The following is a 23,830-nucleotide window of genomic DNA, read 5'->3' as shown; positions in this document are numbered from 1 at the left end:
GATTTCTTTATTCTCTATCATTACCTTCACCACTTACTGATTACAAACTGGTGCCCTTCATCACAATAGGTCCCTTGTTTCAACCATGTGATATTTGCTTATTTCCACCACACTCCAGTCAAGAAACAGTGGTTTATTTTAACTGTGACCAGTCTCTTATAGTTAATGGAAGTCACTGGGATGAAGCCAATCAGCATTCACCCTAACATTTCAGTTCTATTAAAGATTTTAAGAAGTATCGTATGCTAGTGGCAATCACTGTTCAATGACCATCATGTTTATTAAAAAGGAATCTATAATTCTCAGTATATTCCAAACTTGGGGGTTCAAAGAAACCAAATACTAATTAAACTCCTTTCAACAAGTGTGCTGGCTGGGAATTGTGTACAGACTCAAAAGCTGCAGAGGGAGGTGGTTTCAAACAAAAACTCTGACATTGTGTCAATATATTGACTGTAAAACACTGATCCCAAAAACAAACTCTGCATAACCAGTCACAACTGAACAAACATCTGACAATAGCTTTAATTAATACAAAGAACAGTACAGCCCATGAACAGACTCTTTGACCCACCAAGACTGCACTGATTTTTGCAAGGTTTGTGAAGGTTCGTAGCTCAGGTTGAGGTTTAGGGTGTAGCTTTGCTCGCTGAGCTGTAGGTTTGATATCCAGACATTTCATTACCTGGCTAGGTAACATCATCAGTGGTGACCCCCAAGTGAAGTGAAGCTGTTGTCTCCTGCTTTCTATTTATATCTTTCTCCTGGATGGGGTTCCTGGGGTTTGTGGTGATGTCATTTCCAGTTCATTTTCCAAGGGGTTGATAGATGGCATCTAGATCTGTGTTTGTTTGTGGTGTTGTGGTTGGAGTGCCAGGCCTCTAGGAATTCTCTAGCATGTCTTTGCTTAGCCTGTCCCAGGATAGATATGTTGCCCCAGTCGAAAATGGTGGGTTTTTTTCATCCGTGTGTAGGGCTACGAGGGAGAGAGGGTCGTGTCTTTTTGTGGCTAGCTGGTGTTCGTGCATCCTGGTGGCTAACCTTCTTCCTGTTTGTCCTAAGTAGTGTTTGTGACCGTCCTTGCATGGAATTTTGTAGAGGACATTGGTTTTGTCCATGGGATGTACTGAGTCTTTTAGGTTTGTTAGTTTTTGTTTGAGAGTGTTGGTGGGTTTGTGTGCTACTAGGATTCCGAGGGGTCTTAGTAGTCTGGCTGTCATTTCTGAAACTTCTTTGATGTATGGTAAGGTGGTTAGGGTTTCTGGCTGTGTTTGGTCTGCTTGTCGTGATTTGTTCTTGAGGAATCTGCGCACTGTATTGTTTGAGTATCCGTTATTTTTGAATACGTTGTGTAGGTGGTTCTCCTCTGTTTTCCGAAGTTCGTCTGTGCTGCAGTGTGTGGTGGCTCGTTTGCATAGTGTTCTGATACAGCTTTGTGTGTGTGTTGGGATGGTTGCTGGTGTAGTTAAGTATTTGGTCAGTATTTGTTGGTTTTCTGTATACCTGCATCAAACACTGACCAAATACTTAACTACACCAGCAACCATCCCAACACACACAAACAAAGCTGTATCAGAACACTATGCAAACGAGCCACCACACACTGCAGCACAGACGAACTTCGGAAAACAGAGGAGAACCACCTACACAACGTATTCAAAAATAACGGATACTCAAAAAATACAGTGCGCAGATTCCTCAAGAACAAATCACGACAAGCAGACCAAACACAGCCAGAAACCCTAACCACCTTACCATACATCAAAGAAGTTTCAGAAATGACAGCCAGACTACTGAGACCCCTCGGAATCCTAGTAGCACACAAACCCACCAACACACTCAAACAAAAACTAACAAACCTAAAAGACTCAGTACATCCCATGGACAAAACCAATGTCCTCTACAAAATTCCATGCAAGGACTGCCACAAACACTACGTAGGACAAACAGGAAGAAGGTTAGCCACCAGAATACACGAACACCAGATAGCCACAAAAAGACATGACCCTCTCTCCCTCGTAGCCCTACACACAGATGAAAAAAAAACACCATTTCAACTGGGACAACACAACTATCCTGGGACAGGCTAAGCAAAGACATGCCAGAGAATTCCTAGAGGCCTGGCACTCCAACCACAACACCACAAACAAACTAATAGATCTAGATGCCATCTATCAACCCCTCAAAATGAACAGGAAATGACATCACCACAAACCCCAGGAACCCCATCCAGGAGAAAGATATAAATAGAAAGCAGAAGACAATAGCTTCGTTTCACTTGGGGGTCGCCACTGATGTTACCTAGCCAGGTAATGAAATGTCTGGATATCAAACCTACAGCTCAGTGAGCAAACCTAAACTGCACTGATTCATGATATCTTTCTAAACAAAAACCCTTTTGCCTCTACATAGTCTGTATACCTAAATTCGCTGTCTATTCATACGTGGTGCTGGAAAAACACAGCAGGCCTGCAGAATCCGAGGAGCAGGAGAATCGATGTTTCGGGCATAAGCCCTTCTTCCCGAAACGTCAATTCTCCTGCTCCTCGCATGCTACCTGGCCTGCTGCGTTTTTCCAGCACATTTCTCAACTCTGGTCTCCAGCATCTGCAGTCCTCACTTTCTCCTGCCTATTCATATCTCAAGATCTCTCTTAAATGTTGCTGTTGTATCCACTTCCACCACCTCCTCTCGCAGTGTATTCCAGGCACTTATCACACTTGAAAAAGATTTGCTTCACCTTGTTTAAACTGATCCACCTTTTACCTTAAATTTATGTCCCAAGATATTGACATTTCTCCCCTGTAAATGTTCCTAATACAGTGTTAGTTCAATCATCATATCACAAACCTCGCACCACATCACATGTCACTTGCTTCAGGTGTGAACCTATAACAGAACAACTGTCTCCTTAAACATTCACAACTGGCTATTCAGTGAATAAGTGAATAGAATCTCCAGTGTGGAAACAGGCCATTCAGCCCATCAAGTCCACATCAACTCTCCAGACAGTATCCCAAACAGATCCATCTCCTTACCTTATCCCTGTAACCCTGCATATCCCACAGCTAATGCACCTAATCTGAACCTCCCTGAACACTATCAGCCAATCCACCGTACCTGCACTTTTTTGGACTGCAGGAGGAAATTGGAACACCCAGCAGAAACCCACACAGACACGGGGAGAACATGCAAACTCCATACAGAGAATCACCCAAGGCTGAAATCGAACCTGGGTCCTTGGCACTGAGGCAGCAGTGCTAACCACTCAAATATCATTATGAAACCAACCAGTCATGTCAGGTAATGGTAGAAAAACTTTATTGTAATGAATTCTGACTATAATAAACATCTGAACAATTGCAGTTTCTTGACTGTTCTCATTCCGAATGATGCAGCTTTAATATCAAAGTTTAAATTTTCAGCAGAAACTTTCAGGGCAATGATCTGGAACAGCAGGTAGGTTTTGTATGTTTTTGTATGTTGATTTACTTTTAAAAATGAAGATAAGGAGCACTTTCGGAAGAACGGGTGATGGTTTTGTTAATGATGGAGTGTTTGCTCATTAAATGAGAGCATGAATTAGAGTCAATGCTGAAAAAAGTAACAAACCTTATTGATGAGAAGCACAATTACAAAAATATTTCCTGTGTCTTGCCCCAGTAAGATGAAGGAGTTTTATTATTTTGGATAGCTATTTAGTAATTTCATTTTGAGCTGACAAAAGAAATGCCAGAATACCCATATGTTATCGCAGTTCAGTTTAGAGAGTGTCAGTGCATGAGAGAGACATTAGTGATTGGTGAACAGTCAGTCCAACTGAAGAACATCCTTTACTTCATACCGAGGTGCATCAACGTTCTCAGAGGTTTTGGACCTCCCCAACGTCCCCTTGAAAAACAGAAAAGCATTGGAGAATGTAGTCAATGCTCAACAATCATTAATGCTACACACAGTCCTGTTTATACTACCTACATCCTGATGTTACATTAAACAGCTTAGTTTTAAATTAGGATTAGGCATTAGCTTTATTCATAATTTACTCTTCATAAATCTTAAAACACAACTCATACAGGAATCAACGTCAGAACATGGTCTGGCCACAGGGGGGCGTTCAGCCCACTCTGTTTGCACCAGCCTCTCAAATGAGCATCTCACCTTAATACCATCTCACCTGGAAGAATGTTGTCTTGTTTTTACAGTATCAGTTGTATATGGGAGAAATGACAAATACAAAGCTACTCTACTGAAATAGGACCTGCTTTCACCACACTCAGTACATTCCAGATCCTAATCACTATGTTGAAACTGTTTCCTTAGATCACTTTTACTGCTTTTGCTTTAAATATTTGCCCACTTGTTCTTGATCCTTTCAGGAACAGGAACAACTTCTCCTTTTGTATTCAGTCTAGACACTCAATTTTAAAAGCTTCACTCAGATTTTAAGTCCTCCTCCTGTCCTCCAAGTAGAACAACTTCAGTTTCTCGAATTCAACTTCAGAAGTGAAGCTCCTTATCCCTGAAACCATTTTGCTAAACCTCTGCTACAGTTTAATGCCTTCACATTTCCCCTAAAGTGGGGTGGCCAGAGCTGAACACAATACTCCAGATCAGGCTGATCAATATAACTTCTTTGCTCCAGCATTCTATGGCCTTACTCAGAGAGCATAAGGTTCTATATGTTTTATTAACCATGCTCTCACAGCCTGTCCTGCTACCTTTAATGACCTATTCAGATAAACCTTCAAATCCCTCTATTCCTTCACCTCCTTTAGAACTGCATCCTTTCCTTTGTAGCGGTCCATCCACGTTCTCTCCAACTGATATAAATCACCTCAATTATCTACATCGAATTTCAGCCTTGAAGTTGTTTCAGCTAATTACTGAAAGTGAGTTTCTTCCTCGGTGGGGAAGGCTAATTATTCCTGATCGTGTCCATTACTGCTTTGTAACAATGAACGCTTCTGCACAGAAACTCATGTCAAATCGATTGCCCAAATTACTCTGGGGTTTGTCTGTAATCCCAACCAAAGGCATATTCAATTTTCATGTTGTTCTAATGGACCAGGAGGAGTATTCTCCCAACTCCAGGAAAAAGTCCATCTTCTCCCCCCCCCCCCCAACCACCACAACCTTTATGTCTTGATGTCAAAGGGAATGGAGCACAAAATAGGGCGGCCTCGCTAAAACTATAAAAAAGGCACCGGTGAAAAAGTGTGAACAGGTGTGCAACCTCTTATCTAAAGAAAGATATTGTGCCCCATTGGAGGTAGTCGAGAGAAGGTTCACTCAGCCAATCCAAGTGTTGGAGGAGCTGTCTAACGAAGAGGAATGGTTTACATCGAGCGTGGGAATTTAGAAGGTCGAGAAGATCATCTCAGCCAAGTTAGTGGGACAGCTGGAGCTGAGTGATGTGTGCGGATCATGTTGTACAGGCTCTGGAGTGACAAGTCCCTGAACTGACCAGTCCAGTGAAAACACCAGTCTTATTCAGCATCACATATTTTCCAGAAACTATCACACACTCATAAACATTGGAGCCTGTAGTGGCCAATGCTTCGTGTAATGAAAAGTTCACTTGGGGATTACAGGACTGACTAATGGAAACAGACTAGATCAGTTCCGGTTACGTTCATTGAACTGGGAGGGGGCATTCGTATAAAAACGTTTAAAATTCTAACAAACTAGACAGAGTAAATGCACAAAGGATGTTCCCAATAACCAGGGATTCTCGAAGCAGGAGTCACAGTCTAAGGACACAGGGTAGGCTATTTAGGACCGAGATGAGGAGAAATATCTTCACCCAGAGAGCGGTGAACCTGTGGAATGTGCAGAAAGCAGTTGAGGCCGAAACTCTGAATGTTTCCAAGAAAGGAGTTAGATAAGCTCATGGGGCTAAAGGGATGGAAGGGTATGGAGTTGGCAGGAACAGCCATGGTCATCACCCAATGGCACTGCTGGCTCAAAGGCCAGCTCCCGTTTTCTACATTTAAACTATTAAACTAACAAACTAGTTTGGCAAGGGGGCAAGAACCAGAGCTACGTACCTGAGAGAGGGGTAGTTGTAGATGGGGCAGTGACAGATGTAGTGAAGCTATCAGAAAGGCTTTTCATGAGGATGAAACAAAGAGATCGGTTAAAGTGTGTTTGCTTTAACATAAGGAGTATCAGAAATAAGAGTGATGAATTTACCGCATGGATCAGTACTTGGGACTATGATGCTGTGGCTATAACAGAGACATGGGTTTCACAGGAGAAGAGATGATTGCTTGAAGTTCCAGGATTTAGAATGTTTATAAAGAACAGAGAGGGTGGAAAAAAAAAGGAGTGGGGGTGTAGCATTACTAATCAGAGTGTGCATCACAGCTACAGAAACGAAGGTTGTTGAGGAAGGTTTGTCCACTGGGTCAGTATGGGTGGAAGTTAGGAACAGCAAGGGAATAGCCATGTCATTGGGAGTTTTCTACTGAGCCCCTAATAGCAGTAGGGAGATCGAAGAACTCTAGACCGACAGATGTTGGAAAAATGCAGATGTAGCAGGGTTGTTGTTATGGGTGACTTCAACTTTCCCAACATTGACTGGAACCTCCTTAGTACAGATAGTTTGGATGGAGCAGTTTTTGTCAGGTGTGTTCAGGAGGGTTTCCTTATTCAGTATGTAGACAGACCGCCGAGGGGAGGCGCCATTTTGGATTTCGTGCTCTGCAATGAGGCAGGACAGGTGTCAGATCTCACAGTGGGAGAGCAGTTCGGTGAAAGTGATAACAACTGCCTCACATTTACCATATCCATGGAGAGGGAAAGGAGCGGTTACCAAGGGAAGGTATTTAATTGGGGAAAAGGGAATTATGACACTATCAAACAGGAACTGGGAAGTACAGTACTGGGAGCAACTGTTTTACAGAAAGGGCACAACAGGCATGTGGAGACTGTTTAAGGAGCAGTTGTTGAGAGTGATGCACAAATTTGTTCCTCTCAGCCAGGCAAGAAGAGGTAAGATTAAGGAGCCTTGGGTGACGAGAACAGAGGAGCTTCTTGTCAAAAGGAAGGCGGCAGCTTATGGAAGGTGGAGGAAGCAAGGATCTGGCACAGCTTCAGAGGATTACAGACTTGCTACAAAGGAGCTCAGAAATGGACTGAGGAGAGCCAGGATGGGGCATGGGAAGGCTTGGCAAGAAGGAGGAGGGAGAACCCAAAGGCATTTTACTTATACGTGAGGAATAAGAGAGAATGATCAGGGTGACGGTAGGGCTGGTCAGGGATAGCGTAGGGAACTTGTACGTGGAGTTTGAGCAGATAGGGGAAGTGCTAACCGAGTTTTCTACTTCAGTTTTCACGAGGGAAAGGGACCTTGTTGTGAATAAGAACTTTGAGGAGCTGGGAAACAGGCTTGAACAGATCGAGATTGATGAAGTTGATGTGCTGGAAATTTTGGCAAACATTGCGGTCGCACAGTGGTTAGCACTGCTGCCTCACAGCGCCAGAGACCCGGGTTCAATTCCCGACTCAGGCGACAGACTGTGTGGAGTTTGCACATTCTCCCCGTGTCTGCGTGGGTTTCCTCCGGGTGCTCCGGTTTCCTCCCACAGTCCAAAGATGTGGGGGTCAGGTGAATTGGCCATGCGAAATTGCCCATAGTGTTAGATAAAGGAGTAAATGTAGGGGTATGGGTGGGTCGCGCTTCAGCGAGTCGGTGTGGACTTGTTGGACCGAAGGGCCTGTTTCCACACTAAGTAATCTAATCTAGATTGATAAGTTCCCAGGACCAGACCAGATTTACCCTACGCTGTTCCGGGAAGCGAGAAAGGAGGTTGCTAAGCCACTGGCGAAGATCTTTGCCTCCTCACTCTCCACGGGAGGATTGGAGGGAGGTGAATATTGTTCTTCTTTTCAAGAAGGGTAATAGGGAAATCCCTGGCAATTACAGACCAGTCAGACTTGGGTATGTGGCCAGCAAGGTTTTGGAAAGAATTCTGAGGGATAGGATTTATGACTATTTGGGAAAACAGTGTGATTAAAGGCAGTCAGCATGGCTTTGAGATGGGGAGGTCATGCCTCACAAATCTTATTGAGTTCTTTGAGGAAGTGATGAGACAGGTTGACGACGGTCGAGCAGTGGATGTGGTGTATATGGACTTCAGCAAGGCATTTCATAATGAATGAGGATACCATGGGGAACCTTAAGTCAGGAAGTATGGATACAGTGAGATTTGGCTATCTGGATTCAGAATTGGTTGGCTGACAGAAGGCAGAGTGTTGTTGTAGATGGAAAGTATTCTGCCTGGAGGTCAGTGTTGAGTGGGGTCCCACAGGGCTCTATTCTTAGGCCTCTGCTCTTTGTAGTTTTTATAAATGACTCAGATGAGGTGGTTCAGGAGTGGGTTAGTAAATTTGCCAATGACACCGTTGATAGTATAGAGGGCTATTGTAGGCTGTAGTGCGACATAGACAGGATGCAGAGCTGGGCTTAGAAATGGCAGATGGAGTTCAACCTGGATAAATGTGAAGTGATGCATTTTGGAAGGTCGAACTCGAATGCTGAATACAGGATTAAAGACAGGATTCTTGGCAGTGTGGAGGAACAGAGGGATCTGGGTGTGCAGGTACATAGATCCCTCAAAAGTTGCCACTCAAATGGATAGGGTTGTTAATGAAAGCCAAAACACCATATGCTTTCTTAACAGGGGGATCGAGTTTAAGAGCCACAAGGTTTTGCTGCAACTCTACAAGACCCTGGTGTGACTACATTTGGAATTATAGGAAAGATACGGAGGCTTTGGAGAGGGTGCAAAGGTTTACTAGGATGCTGTCTGGACTGGAGGGTTGGTCTTACGAAGAGAAGTTGACTAAGCTTGGACTTTTCCCTTGGAAGAGAGGTGACCTGATCGAGGTGTACCAGGTAATGAGGGGCATGGATAGAGTCAGTAGCCAGAGACTTTTCCCTAGGGCAGGACTGACTGGCACGAGGGGTCATAGTTTGAAGATATTAGGAGGAAGGTATAGAGTAGACGTCAGAGGTAGGCTCTTTATGCAGAGAGTTGTGAATATATGGAATACATTGCCAGCGCTAGTGGTGGAAGCAGAGTCATTAGGGACATTAAAGTGCCTGCTGGACATGTACATGGACAGCAGTGTACGGAAGAGTGCGTAGGTTAAGTCATTTTACTTTAGATTTGCAATAAGCCTCGGCACAATTTCATGGGCAGAAGGGCCTGTTCTGTGCTGTGTTTTTCTGTAGAATAAGTGTAATTCACTGACTGCCATTCAAAACAAACAAACTCTTCCTCCTCGACATTGCAGATTTCCTGCTGAGGAATCACATCTGCTGGCTCAACTGACTCAGATCAGTGTTTATCTTTTCTGATCATTGGAATGTTCCCAATATACATTCCCCAATTAGCAGTTAAAAAGATCAATTGATAAACCTCCCCCTGAATCATTAAAATCAGACTATTCCCCATAGCTAATGACATTTTAAGTAGTAATAGGAGGGGTGGGTTTATGATGTCAGAGGAGAGTGTGCACAGCAGCAGATAGTCCTTGCTGTGCCAACCCCAGCACAAGGTGCAGGATTATCAGGATCAGTGCTTGTGACAATTGCCCGTTTTGTTGATTCAAAACCCACCACAGAGGTTCATATCCATTTCCATTTCCAGTGAAAATCTCCAGACAGTATTGACATTCATTGCTAATGTGTTATTATATATTATTTATCTCTAGTAATAAAGCGAGACGGTTACCTCAGATTACAACAGGATCTGGACCAGATGGGCCAATGGGCTGAGAAGTGGCAGATGGAGTTTAATTCAGATAAATGCAAGGTGCTGCATTTTGGGAAAGCAAATCTTAGCAGGACTTATACACTTAATGGTAAGGTCCTAGGGAGTGTTGCTGAAAAAGAGAGACCTTGGAGCGCAGGTTCATAGCTCCTTGAAAGTGGAGTTTCAGGTAGATATGATCGTGAAGGCGGCGTTTGGTATGCTGTCCTTTATTAGTCAGAGTATTGAGTACAGGAGTTGGGAGGTCATGTTGCTGTTGTACAGGACATGGGTTAGGCCACTGTTAGAATATTGCGTGCAATTCTGGTCTCCTTCCTATCGGAAAGATGTTGTGAAACTTGAAAGGGTTCAGAAAAGATTTACAAGAATGTTGCCAGGGTTGGAGGATTTGAGCTAAAGGGAGAGGCTGAACAGGCTGTGGCTGTTTTCCCTGGAGCGTCGGAGGCTGAGGGGTGACCTTATAGAGGTTTACAAAATTATGAGAGGCATGGATAGGGTAAATAGGCAAAGTCTTTTAGCTGGGGTCGGAGAGTCCAGAACTAAAGGGCATAGGTTAAGGGTGAGAGGGGAAAAATATAAAAGGGACCGATAGGGCAACCTTTTCACACAGAGGGTGTTACATGTATGGAATGAGCTGCCAGAGGGAGTGGGGGAGGCTGGTACAATTGCAACATTTAAAAGGCATCTGGATGGGGATATGAATAGGAAGGGTTTGGAGGGATATGGGCTGGGTGCTGGCAGGTGGGACTAGATTAGGTTGGGATATCTGGTTGGCATGGACAGGTTGGACTGAAGGGTCTGTTTCCATGCTGTACAACTCTATGACTCAATCTTATAAAAAACAGGGAAAATAAGAAAGAAAAATAATTAAATGATTGGACTTACTTGAGCAGTGCGTACCAATAAAGAGGAGGCATGAGATCTGCCTTCATGTGGAACATGCTCCTCCTCTCCTTGCCCTGGTCAAAAGGGAATGTCTCCAGTGGCTGGGCTTCATAATCAAACTCGGCTAACACACAGTGATTGTAACCAGTAACCAACGGACACGAGGTGTAGCCATCATACTGAAACAAACACCATTCAGCACATAACCTTGTTATAGGGAACTGTGAAGTAATTCAACCCCAGGATCTGAAAACCCTTTACACCCAAACATTAGTTTTCCTGAAAATGTAGTCACTGTTGTAATATAGGAAACGCTGCCACAAACTGTGATGCCATGAATGATCAGTTTTTGTGCTGTTGGTTAAAGGACCAACATTGGCCCCAGTCTATTGGTGAGAACCTCTCTTATCCACAGGATGTGGGTGTGGCTAGTCAGGTCATTATTTATTATCCAATCCTATTTGCTGAGAGAGCAGCCAAAATTCAACCACATCAGAGAGTCTGGAATCACAAGTGTCACGGGATGTTTTATATAAAAGGACAGATAATGTTACATCACGATATGGATTTCAGAACGAACAGGTCTAAGACAGTTACCTGGTATCCCGACCTGTGACACTCCAGAATGAGAAGTCCCAGCCTCTCACTCAGTCACCATGTACAGAACATACAAAAGCAACAGGAAATACAGACTGTGTGTCCATGACATCACAGCCCTGTAAATTGTGTTCTTAATAAAACCTATTCAAGGCATCCGTTACCATGAAAGCACAAAGGAAGGGTCGCACTGTCAGAGGGTCAGTGCCGCATTGAGGAGGGGGGGCCGGGGGAGGTGTGTATGTGTTGATGTGTTTTGGGGGGTGGGGGGGGGAGGAAGAGAGGGGGTGGTGGAAGAGAAAAGAGAGAGAAAGAGAAAAGAGAGGTGGTCAGGATTGGTGGGCATTGCCGGGGAGGTGACGTGAGGTTGGATATCATTTGGGAGGACGTCAGGGTGGATATCATTTGGGGAGGGGAGGGGAGGGGGGGGGGGGGTTGGGTGGGAGGTCAGGATAGATATTGCACGTAGGCAGAGCGGAGATGCTAATGTGAAACAGCTCTTACCTTATGCGTTGGCTTCTCGTTCTTCATGACCATTGAGATAGTCTTGCTGAGGACTGCAGATTGTGCAGCTGAAGGAATAAAATCAAGGTTTTTAAATCAAGGTTTAATGTACAGTGGAGATTAAACAGCAACTGCTCTCAGTAAATCTACCTCTCCCTGCCAATCACCCTCCCTTTTGTGGTTCTTGCAGCTGCGGTGAATTTACATATTCTGATTCACTTTTTTTTTTAAATTGAAAAAGTTTGTTTTTACAACATTATAAAAATACAAAAAGGAGTATAACAATCTTATATTACAAAAACATTAATAAATTACCTACAACTCTTCAGAACAAACCAAAGCTTTCACAGGTGAAAAACTATTTTTCCACATTAAGATTCAATAAATGACTGCACTTAGCAAATTAGTTTAAATTAACCTAAATTGTACTAGATTAGCCTAAATTAGATTAGATCAAATTAGATAAGATCACGTTGGATCAATTTAGCTGAAATTAAATTAAATTAAATTACATCACTCATCACATCTCACCGTGGCTCCTGTTCGCTGGAACATCAGTACCTGTATTTATCAAGCTTCCTCCTGCCAGGGCCTCTGAACTGCCAAATTTTGCCTTCACAGCTATATATAGGTCCTGGTCAATATGGCTGACAGGTCAGTGTCGATATAATTTAAAAAGGGCTGCCACGTCTTATAAAATAGTTCCGTATTCTGGCGCACCACATTCTGAAGATAATCTTGGTGAACGTGCTCCATCACTAGTGTACACCATCCCATGAGAACTGGGGGTTTTCTGAGATCCAGTTCAGTAAAATGTTTTTCCTTGCACAATACGCGAGAACATTGAATAATCTCTTCCCGTGTTAATCACGTGAAGGCAGGTTCGGCAGTCCCAGAAGAAGGGACACCAGATCTGCCCTATGTTCAATTCCCAGGATCCCCTCCAATTCACTCGCTATGGCACCCCAGTAACTATGGATCATGCGATACAACCACAGACAATGTGTAAGGGTGCCAGTGTTGTTTTACGTTTAGGGAACTCTGGAGATACTCCTTTTTTGAACTTTGCTAATCGCTCCAGGACCATGAGGGCCCTGTGCAGAATCTTCAATAGCACGGCCTGCGCTTTATTGCATATCGAAATTTTCTTCACATTCTCCCATATTTCCTTCAATGTTTCAAAGGAAATTTCTTCCCCTAGTTCCTGACTCCATAACATCTTGCCATATTCCCCAGGGCACCCTCTATCTGTAAATGACAGTGTGCCTGCACACCAGACGACTCTCCTCTCCATATTAGACTTGTAGGGGTGAGCCAAAAGTGTGGTCCTTCTCTGTATATAATCCCTAATCTGAAAATAACAGAAGAGGTCCCTAGTAGGTAGTCCATATTTGTAACTTACCTGGTCAAAAGACATCAGGACCTCACCCTCAACTAAGCCTCCCAAACAGGAGATTTCCTTGACCTCCTATGCCTTAAAGCCAGAGCTCATTGACCTGGCCTAAACCCTGGGGCTCCAACTAAAGGGAGTTATGTGGATTTCCCTTGTCCTGCCACATCATTCTCCACACTTTGACTGACTTAATGATGATCAGGCTTTTACAATGACCAGCAACACCTCCCCCTCCCCAAATAAAAATTAATTTTATACCCCAAGAAAGTACCGAATAATTCAATCTTTTGTGTCAGCCAAGGTACAGATTTTTCTGGGTTAGCCAAAAGAGATCATCATCAGCGCAGAGAGTAATTTTGTGCTCTCCCATTCCTGCCTTAGGCACCACTACTTCAGAGTCCTCTCAAATAACCTCCGCCAACAGTTCGGTTACTGAGGTAAATAGCAGTGGCAAGAGAGGAGACTCCTGACCGCTCCCATCCAAATGTTAAAATTGTCTAATTTTACACTGTTTGTAAGGACCGCTGCCTTAGGGTCATTATGCAGCACAGCCCCCCAACTAGCACCCCCCACCCCCTGCCCCCTTTCCTTTCTGAGTTTTGAGAGCAGCTTCTTTGTTTTGATCAGGGAATGGCTTCCTTTTATGTTCCTGGTGCACCAGCTAAATGAATCACTAGCCATGACCGCCCAGAGCAGCCCATGGCCCCACCAAGAGGAAGAAGCTTACTCATGGTGCACCAAGTGGAGAAAACACCAAACTTAAAATCTAAAAACTACCACTACAAATACTACCAAAACTTAAAAACTACTCAAATTTAACAAACAAACATTTAAACAACAAATTGCTGGAGATTCCCCCACCTCGCCCATAGGGGCACTCGTCCCAAACCTGACAACCATCATGGTTCCTTTCAGCTATGGCCACGCCCCCAAACCCAACCAATACAGAGACAAAGAAAACCTATTATTTACACACGTGAGAATAAAAAGTGGACACCCATCCCATCTCCTCCATACATCAACCCCATTTGCCTTCAATATAAGAAATAACCACCACTCACCCAAAGGAAACAAAGAAATAACAAAAATTACTAAAAGAGAGAAAAAAAAGGGGCCAGGCAGGCAGGAACGACCGCGAAAGGAAAGGATATGCTATCATCTGTAGCTTTTTTTTCACCCCTCTGACCCAGACCATTTATTTCAGAGTCCAAAAATCCCTTGCTTTCTCTGCTGAGTCAAAATTGTAAACAGATTGTCCATGGTTTAAGCGCAGTTCTGCTGGGTATCTCAGTACTGGATATTGAAATCTCTTCCTGACTTCATCAAAAGATTTCTTCCTGTTGATTATAACCCCAGAGAAGTCTTGAAAAAATATAATTTTCGAACTTATGCACACCAGAGCCTGAGAGAGTGTTTTCCCAGCCTTCTGGAAGCTTCCATTATCAGTTACTTCTCTTTATAACACTGGAGTCGAGCTAGGACTGAACAGGGACACTGATCTGACTCGGGCCTGCACATCGCGATCCGGTGGGGCTGTTCCACATGCACCTGGCCCGACTCAACTCCCAACCCCAGAAGCCGCGGGAGCCACTGCTCCAAGCAGCTGACCAGGCTCTCTCTTCTTCACATTCTGGGAGCCCGATTATCCGTAAGGTTTTCCTTCAACCTCTACTCTCAAGATCGTTGATGTGGTCCAGCAGGGCCTGAACCTGGCCTTCCAGTGTTGGGACCCGCCCCTCTGAATTCTACACCACAGTCTCCAACGCCGCAGTCCTTTGCTCATCCACCTCAACGTGTCGATTCAGCATTCGGATCTCCTGCTCATGATTTTGTAGCATGGCAGAGATCAGTTCCAATGCCGATTTGATTTTCTCTCAGAATTTTAAAAATTCTGAGATGAGATTTTGCTGCTTAAATAGGTTCAAAGACGCCGCCACAGGAGTCTGGTTCATGGCTGTGGGTGTGCCCAGCACTGTAGGGGAGTGCCCCGCTTGCTGACATCCTCTCACTCCCTTTCCTTTACTCATCTTATTCCCAGAATATTAGAATCAGAATTTAAAAGATTCTAGGCATTTTGTATGGCTTTGTTTTATCAATTTTTCTTATGGATGACTGGAGGGGGATGGGGGTGGAGGTGGTGGTGAAATCCACCTTACTTGGGTTTTGGTGCAGAGTCCAACAGAGCAGACCTATCAGATCGCCGCCATCTTAGATCCCCCAGGCTCACTTGTAGGTTTGTAGGTTCAAATTAATTACACCCTCATGTAATGATAAATTTCAACCTGATTCTATTTCCTTATGCTGAAAGGAGGTAAAACTTTCTTCAATCTCTGACAGGAGCGGGAGGCATCTGCACTCTGCTTTGTGCAAAGTGGAATATTGGAGCAAGGGCTGGACATGTGGAGGTGATGCAGGAACATGTCTCGAGATTACCTGGTTTATCAATGCCACTTGCCCATTCAACTCATTGCTTTACTGTGTAGCCTGTCTTGAACATCCAAGCAGAAGCAAGAACTGTGTTAGGACTTTAACAAACCAGTATGTTCTGTTAGATTGCTCAGCATATGGTAAACTGAAAGATTTACAGTGAAACAGTCACTAACATATGTACAGAAAACACACAGTCAAATGACTTAACTCTCTCTTCCCCAGGTTAAAATCTGTCAACATTCAACTTAATAATTACTCTCTAACCAGAAACACACGAGAAGGGAAAACAGCAAAGTTCAGTGAGTCTCCGGATTTCTACCACAACTTAATCTGTCTGAGATCACATGATTATAAATCTGAATGAGCAGCCGATAGTTCAAACACTTCGGATACTTTTCCTGACCAATGCCTCTACAGTCACTGGCCCTCGTTGTACTTTAAAAAAAACATCCAGACTGGTGTCAATCCCAAGGCAGATTATACTTGAATTTTATCGCAAGAGATATTAAATCCATAACCTACAGCAGATCCTAGGAAATTGTGACACAGCAAAGCTCATTGCATTGACTGCAACTTGATACAGAGTACAAAAACTAATCTCTGCTTTTTAACTATTCACTCAAAGCAGATTCTGAAGTCAGATATTGCAGAAGTTCCAGGCTGCTAGTATTTCTAGCATTTGTTAAAGAAAGCATGTTGAGTCTGTACAATAACAGGTAACCTTTATCCTGTGAAGATGTGGAAATGCTGGTATTGGTGTTAGACTGGAGCCCCACCAGTTACCTGACAAAGGAGCAGCGCTCTGAAAGCTAGTACTGTACTTGAGACTATAACTGAGTGTTGTATGATTTTTAACTTTGAGAAAGTGAGGACTGCAGATGCTGGAGATCAGAGTCAAAAAGTATGGTACTGAAAAAGCACAGCTGGATAGGCAACATCCAAGGAGCAGGAGAGTCGACGTTTCAAACATCAGGATGAAGAGATGCCTGACCGGCTGTGCTTTTCCAGCACCACACTTTTTGGTCTGATTTTTACCTTTACCCTGTGAAGACAGCAGTTTTGGTTTATTTCAGTAACAGATTGAGAAGAATTACACATCAATTTAATCCTGCTCCGTGCTCCTAAGAGAATACCTAACTCACTCAGTAACCAGTAAGTGCACAACCTTTACACACACTCCCATTTCCTCCTTTAGATCCCTTTGCAAGTGACTGTCTCTCTCAGAGCCATTTCTTCCTTCCCTAGCTCTGTACAATGCCAGCACTTTGAGACATCGCACTGACAATCTCAAAGACCCTTCCTTTTTGAAGTGGCTATCCACTCTATTAAGAATACCCCCCAATGCTAGTACGGTTTCAACCTACCGACTGCTGCTGCAGTTTTTGATGTTGGCAGGTTGGTGCAGTCTCCAATACCAAACACATTAGAGTATCTCCTGTGTTGTAGATTCTCTTTGTTTACATCAAGCCAGCCTCCTGCATCAGCTAATGGACTTTTTTGAATCACATCAGGAGGTGCCATTGGAGGAGTGACATGTAGCATCTCATACTGTGAACACAGCAGGAATGAAAGGTTACAGTCTCTGGGAAGACAGGAAATGTCTGTACAACAGGAGCGTCATTCAAAGGAAATGGTCTAGTAGTAAACTGCTTTGCAAAGCTGCCCCCAAATTATGCCAAACCATAAGATCCCTCCCCCTGTCCTGTCACTCTGGATGAGGGATATGGATAGGGTTAAATAGACTAGAGGCATAGGTTTAGAGTGAGAGGGGAAAGATTTAAAAAAGGCACCTGAGGCGCAATTTTATTGCACAGAACGTGGTACGTGTGTGGAATGAGCTGCCAGAGGAAGTGGAGTAGGTTGGCACAATTGCAACATTTAAGAGGCATCTGGATGGATACACGAATAGGACGAGTCAGCATGGACAAGTCGGACTGAAGGGTCCGTTTCTATGCTGTATATCTTTATGACTGAGTGAGGGAGCCTCAAAGTTGAGAAACTATATCATATAAATGAAGTGTTTGCAACATTTTGGATGTCTACACACACACACACACACACACACACACACACACACATTCAACCTGTGAAATAGTCAATATGGGTCCCTCACTGTTTCATGCCCACAGCTTTCAATCAGGCAGAGCCCCTGGGTGAAGAGAACAGGTCACGGGGAGCATCAAGTAAGAGAAGCATGCCAGAGATTAAATTATCAAAGCTAACCTGAAAAGTCTTGGTTTCCCCTGGATGGTCCAACTTTTCAAATACAGCTTCTTGCTTGTCTGTGCGAACTTCAATAAGATTCAATCTGTAATTCACTTCAATGTTCCTGGCCTTTACAATCTCCAGAAGAACATCAGCATATTTCTTCACTCCGAAGATCACTGGCAGTGAAGTATTGTAGATGATATTTGCTTTTGGACGTTTCCCAAACTTAGGACCAGAAAGATAAAGACCTCAGCAGTGACAGAAAGTAATTGTAATATTTAATATCAATGCACAGATGTAAAGAATTGTGTCCCTTTGAAAGGAATTAAACCCCGGGAGGACAGGAGCCCTGGTGCACACTACACCAATCTCCAGTTTCCAACAGGAAGATGTGCTTCATGTTAAGATAGCATTTACATTGAGCACTTTCTTTTGCTTACACCACATGATTCAGATTGATAAAAGCAGGGGGCTAGTGAAACAGACATTGTGAACCTTACATCTCAGACTGCTTATTAATCACAAGCCTCAAGTTATCTACTTGTATCATCAAGATAGTACAAAATTCACCTAGCACTGAGCTTCCACAGTGACCCTTCTGGTCAAGCTCAGTGTTCCTGTTCTTACTCAAAATGGTGTCATTAAACATGAGAAAAGATTTGGAACATGTATGCTAAGTCAAATTTAGACAATCAAATGAGTTGGTTACCTTCCTGAAGTAGTGCTCTGACAGATACATGATCTTCTGTGGAGCCCCAGCACATTTAACAGGTGTGTTGGGAAAGGTGAAAATGGCATTTCCCTCACGAAAATCCTGTAAGGCTTTCCATGTTTTCTCAACAAAATTTACAGAGTAGTTCGAGCCAATTTTACCATCATTGAATCCCTCAGGAAGTCCCTTAATCTGAAAAATAAAATGCAAAAAATACATGTCCATTGCAGGCACCCACATTGTTGTCTGACTGGAAACAAGCTGGGTGAATGGATAGGGTTTAGGAGTAACTTGATTGAAATGATCATGCAGAGTCTTTGCATTCCCTGAGTCACTTGAACACCCACATTGTACTACTTCTGCTATTAATCAGTGGAAGTCATTGTTTACACAAAGGGAATAGATTTTAGAGCAGGAAGTGGTTGGTTTCCAGTTACTGAACACTACCATTGCTAGAAATGTGCAAAGTTGTAGGAATTACTGTCTTTGAAGACATTGTTACCATATCTAACTTGCAGCAAATCTGATAGAAGAACAGTGGTAGAGTGTGGACAAATCTTATTCATATGCTGATAGAGAAAAACTTTCTTTCTCAAGAGAAATTGTTATTTATAAAACAGATAGGAAACATTGCTGCCAATTTACTACAGCCATGTCCCCTAAACAGCAATGAAACAAATGATTTATTTGCTAATAGTCACCCAGATAAATGTTAGCCCAGGGGCTTGAGATGAATTCACCAGCTTTTACTGTTATACACCCAAGGACACAGACAGGGCCTCAGTTCAACCAACTCCATCACCCCCAACACCACCCTCGGTCCTGACCCTCCAGCAGCACACAGCAAAAATAGAGGATGCTGGAGAAATTCAGCAGGTCTCCCTACATCTGTGGAGAGAAAACTGAGTTAACAGTTGAGCATAGTTATCCTTTGCAGAATAGTTCTGACGTTAACTCAGTTTCTCTCTCCATGGATGCTGCTGGACCTGTTCAGTTTCTCCAGTAATTTCCATTTTTGCTTTCGATTTCCTACATCTGTTCTTCATTTCATTTTAGTGGATGCTTGAGGATATGGTACCAATCAAGCGGGAGCTGCTTTGTCCGGGATGGTGTCAAGCTTCTTGAGTTTTGTCAGCGATGCACCCATCTAGGGCAAGTGGGGAGTAATCCATCACACTCCTGACTTGTGCCTTGTATATGGTGGACAGGAAAGGGGTTGGCAGGAAACAGAAGAGACAAGTTACTTGCTGCAGGATTCCTACCTCTGACCTACTCTGGCACAGTACTTGGCACAGCTTCTGGAAGCTGAGGCTGGGATTGAGACACCTCGTATCTTTCCTCAGTCAGGTGACAGTGAATTGAATAATTGCAATCCACAAGCAATACATTTAACGTCTTCTGGCACATGGTTAAACACTGAACAGGATATACATTCAAATCTGTCAAATGCATATGTGTCAATACTTCCTAGGGCATGTGCTTTCCTCGGATAAAATCTGTGTACGTTGGGATTATCTGTTGGTTACTCCTACTCTTTGTTTATTCTGACAGCTGCTGAGCTGGCCTTGCCTATAGACAGAACCTCAGCAGTCAAAACGTACAAGTGCTCGAATGTAACAATTCAGTCTCATATGTAACAACAGATTGGAGCAACTTCACAAAGTTGCAATGCTATTCAACCAATGGCCAATCAACAAAAAAAAACTCTCAAATCAAACAATGCCATGGAAGGAATGGCCAATAAAATGGTTTATATCATCTCAGACATAATCAGTGATAGAACAACATGGGAGAAATGGTAAACTTCCTAAAGCAGGGGGAGCAGAGTACATGGAGAACACTGCCTATGTACATGAGACTGCAGAGTGATATGAGCAACAACTTCCGACAGCCACACAGAAACTGGTTATTGCTAATAGCAAACTGTTACAATGTGTTAATAGACGTGGCACAGGCTTCACTAACTTACTGTACAAAGTGACAGATTAAAATGTGCAATCAGAAATATTGAGCTTTGAACAAATAATCATTAGTGAAGACCACCTTGAGAAATTAAACATTTACAAGATTGACGTCTCAGCTTCCAAAGAGACAATTAAATGTTGTTCCTCGCTGTTCTTCCAACACCCCTCCCTACTCCAAAATGTCCAGGAACTGTTAATAGGGATGTCTTTTTAATAAAATGGTCATAGAACATAGAACATTACAGCGCAGTACAGGCCCTTCAGCCCTCGATGTTGCACTGCCCTGTCATACTGATCAGAAGCCTATCCCACCTACACTATTCCATGTACGTCCATATGCCTGTCCAATGACGACTTAAATGCACTTAAACTTGGCGAATCTACTACCGTTGCAGGCAGAGCATTCCATACCCTTAGCATTCATCAGTTGATGAATGTGACAGGAACTGGGATACTGCTTGGTCAGCTATAGAAATGTAACCAATGATTTAATAAAAGACCAAGTTAGAAACTCAAATATAAACTCTGAAAATACATACTTGTGGGAACTCACCCCACCAAATCTGGAAAAAACAGTATAAAAAATACCTTTTCATATTCTAGCTGCAATCCCAAAGCAATAATCAAGTATTTGTAGGAGACCTAAAATAAAATTGAAAGAAATATAATGCATTAATAAAATGAACCATCCCAATTCTGACAGTGAGAAGGTTTGCACGCTGCCAGGTCCTACCCGAGAGCCAGCTGACCCACAGACCGAACCCAGTGTTTCTCACCTGTGTGCCATCGTCATTACGGACAAGACTTTTGTCTGGATCAAACTCCCGAACACTGGACTTGATCCACGTGACTCCTGATGGGATAACACTGGCTGTTGATCTCCCTGATTTGTTCAGTGGTTTAGCTCCAGCACCCACCAGAGTCCACATGGGCTGATAGTAATGTTTCTGGAAGATACATCCAACAAAGAAGATTGAAAATATAAAACTAAAGAATAAAGGAAGTGCTTCCTCCCTTTGATGCCATTGGCACAAACTTCCCCTAATGACCAATCCTGACAGTAGTAAAATACCGAGGTGGGAGGTGGTTTGGAAAGTATGATCATTTCTGTCATTTTCAATATATTATAAATATTGAATATTGAAATGAAGTTGCCATACTGTGCATAAACAGTGTGAAGCTGTCAGAGATTCTGAAAGTGAAGCCCTGGCCTCTGTAGCAACATGATTCAGGTCTAATGACCCTCCCTAGACACTTCTCTCAAAGACATTATTGGAACAAAGTCACTCGGCTCATAGCTGCCAAACAATGAAGTCATTATGCCAATGTTTGCAAAGCTCCAGTCTAAAATTTACAGTAAAGGGTGAGCCACTTGGTTTATTAAGTTCTAAAGACAGCAGTCAAATCTGTCCTATAACCTTCCACAAAACTGACAGTATGTAATCAGCCCAGGGTTTTATTGTATGACAACTGCTCCCAAAGTCATAAAAGCAACTTTAAGAACAAGGGTTGGAATAGTGGGCGGCACGGTGGCACAGTGGTTAGCACTGCTGCCTCACAGCACCTGGGACCCGGGTTCAGTTCCCGACTCAGGCAATTGACTGTGTGGAGTTTGCACGTTCTCCCCGTGTCTGCGTGGGTTTCCTCCGGGTGCTCCGGTTTCCTCCCACAGTCCAAAGATGTGCGGGTCAGGTGAATTGGCCATGCTAAATTGCCCGTAGTGTTAGGTAAGGGGTAAATGTAAGGGTATGGGTGGGTTGCGCTTCGGCGGGTCGGTGTGGACTTGTTGGGCCGAAGGGCCTGTTTCCACACTGTAAGTCTAATCTAAAAGTCTAATCTAAAACAAGAGTAGCCTTGCTGAATTAGCACAATGACCAGACCATAGTTTCTGAAAGCACATGGAGACCGTTGAGAGCAGTCAAGATATTCACCAGGATAGAGCTGGAAAGGAACCCAAAGGGATGAAGAAAAATTGGAGAGATGCAAAAGTATGAATGTTTAAAGGAGGGACTACTGGTGAGGAGTTATTAGAGGGAGGAATAGAGTGGGATTTGGTAGCTGCAGACAGCTGTTGCTGCTGGGGGCAACGATTAGAGTGTTGTAGGTAATGCACAAGTGTCTAACTTTGAGGGACTAAGTTTGTGGGGGAAAAGAAGGGACGCAGCTGGAGGGTAGGAGGGGGTTCCAGATGAGAGCTCAAGCTAACAAAGGAAGAGGCACAGGTAGACAGGAGTCGATGTAGGCCAGTGAATAAGGGGAGAGATGAGAAAGTAAGGCAGCTTGGGATAAATTACAGGTCACAGAGATTTTGTTAAGTACCATGTTTACTGTGGGTCAAAAAATGGGGAACTGGTCAGGGGATCCTGGGAATATAAAATAAGGCTGCAAGTCAATAGCTTTGGCCGAGGGATTCAGCAGCAGTTGAACTGAGACAGGGATAGAGATGGGTGACATTGTGGAGGTGGAAGTAGGTGGTCTTTGGATTGGAGAGTTTCTATAGTCAGAAACTCAGCTCAGGGTTAAACAGGGGACAGAGGAAGAGCCTGATTCAGCCTCAGACACAGAGTTAGGGAGAGATGTTGTGATGGGTACCAAAAACAACAGACTCTGCTTTGCAGAATGTTACTGTGGGGGAAAACTGAAACTCAACCAGTACTGGATATGGAACAAATTGTGGAATCATTTACAGGCAGCAAATGGCCAAGGTGGGGAGATAGAGAGTTGACAGAATCTTGCAAAAAAGATTCTTTGGTGACAATAGAGATAACACAGCGCAGGTGATATGAGAGATGTTATGAATGGAGGTTGACTGGCTTTGATTAAATATAGACAAATGTTAGGAGGTGAGGGCAGTTGCACTGACCAGACAAATGATGAGAGACATTGCAATATGATGGTTATAGTCAACAGTGCCAACGTTAAGAGATATTTGTTTCCACAGAGGCCAAATGGATCAGGATGTTTTGTAAAAAGCAGTAGCCAACACAGAAACTGCTGAAATGAATCAGGATGATAAGCAAGTCTGCTGCTGCCCCACAGGATTCTCTCCTCCTTCACTAACACTGATGTGGCCAGCACTGCCAAACAACCAGAAATATCTCATCACTGGGCCTGGAGTTGGTTAATTAGGGTGGGGGGTAGGGGTTTAGTTGTTGAGCTGAAGGGCAGCTTGTAAAGGGGCTCTTGTGGTGCACTGGTAGTGTCCTTGCCTCTGGACCAGAAGGTCAAAGTTCAAGTCCCACCTGCACCAGAAATTTGTAATAACATCTGAACAGGTTGATTTTTAAAAAATACATGAAGGATGGGCTAGGGTTTATGGTTTTAAAGCAAAGTCTCTCCATTTGTCTATATTTTCCTA

General features: G+C 43.5%; 1 protein-coding gene across 4 annotated transcripts in view; it reads right to left on the bottom strand.

Moving 5' to 3' along the window:
- Positions 1–3,299: 3,299 nt before the first annotated feature.
- The window catches only part of sqor (sulfide quinone oxidoreductase), a 41,764-nt gene continuing 21,233 nt past the window's right edge, over positions 3,300–23,830 (bottom strand). For 3 of the 4 annotated variants that reach the window (XM_060852966.1, XM_060852964.1, XM_060852968.1), the window contains 8 exons: positions 21,249–21,419; positions 21,061–21,114; positions 18,506–18,700; positions 17,812–18,021; positions 16,953–17,136; positions 11,766–11,833; positions 10,665–10,843; positions 3,300–3,891 (listed from right to left, as the gene is read on the bottom strand). In XM_060852966.1, coding sequence (XP_060708949.1) covers positions 3,834–3,891; positions 10,665–10,843; positions 11,766–11,833; positions 16,953–17,136; positions 17,812–18,021; positions 18,506–18,700; positions 21,061–21,114; positions 21,249–21,419 — 1,119 coding nt within the window. In that variant the 3' untranslated portion in view covers positions 3,300–3,833. The remainder of the gene's footprint in view (positions 3,892–10,664; positions 10,844–11,765; positions 11,834–16,952; positions 17,137–17,811; positions 18,022–18,505; positions 18,701–21,060; positions 21,115–21,248; positions 21,420–23,830) is intronic. The other variant, XM_060852967.1, reaches the window with a different exon arrangement.

The sequence above is a fragment of the Hemiscyllium ocellatum genome, chromosome 39, assembly GCF_020745735.1.
Source record: "Hemiscyllium ocellatum isolate sHemOce1 chromosome 39, sHemOce1.pat.X.cur, whole genome shotgun sequence".
NCBI lineage: Eukaryota > Metazoa > Chordata > Chondrichthyes > Orectolobiformes > Hemiscylliidae > Hemiscyllium > Hemiscyllium ocellatum.
This window is presented reverse-complemented; position numbering and strand designations above follow the sequence as displayed.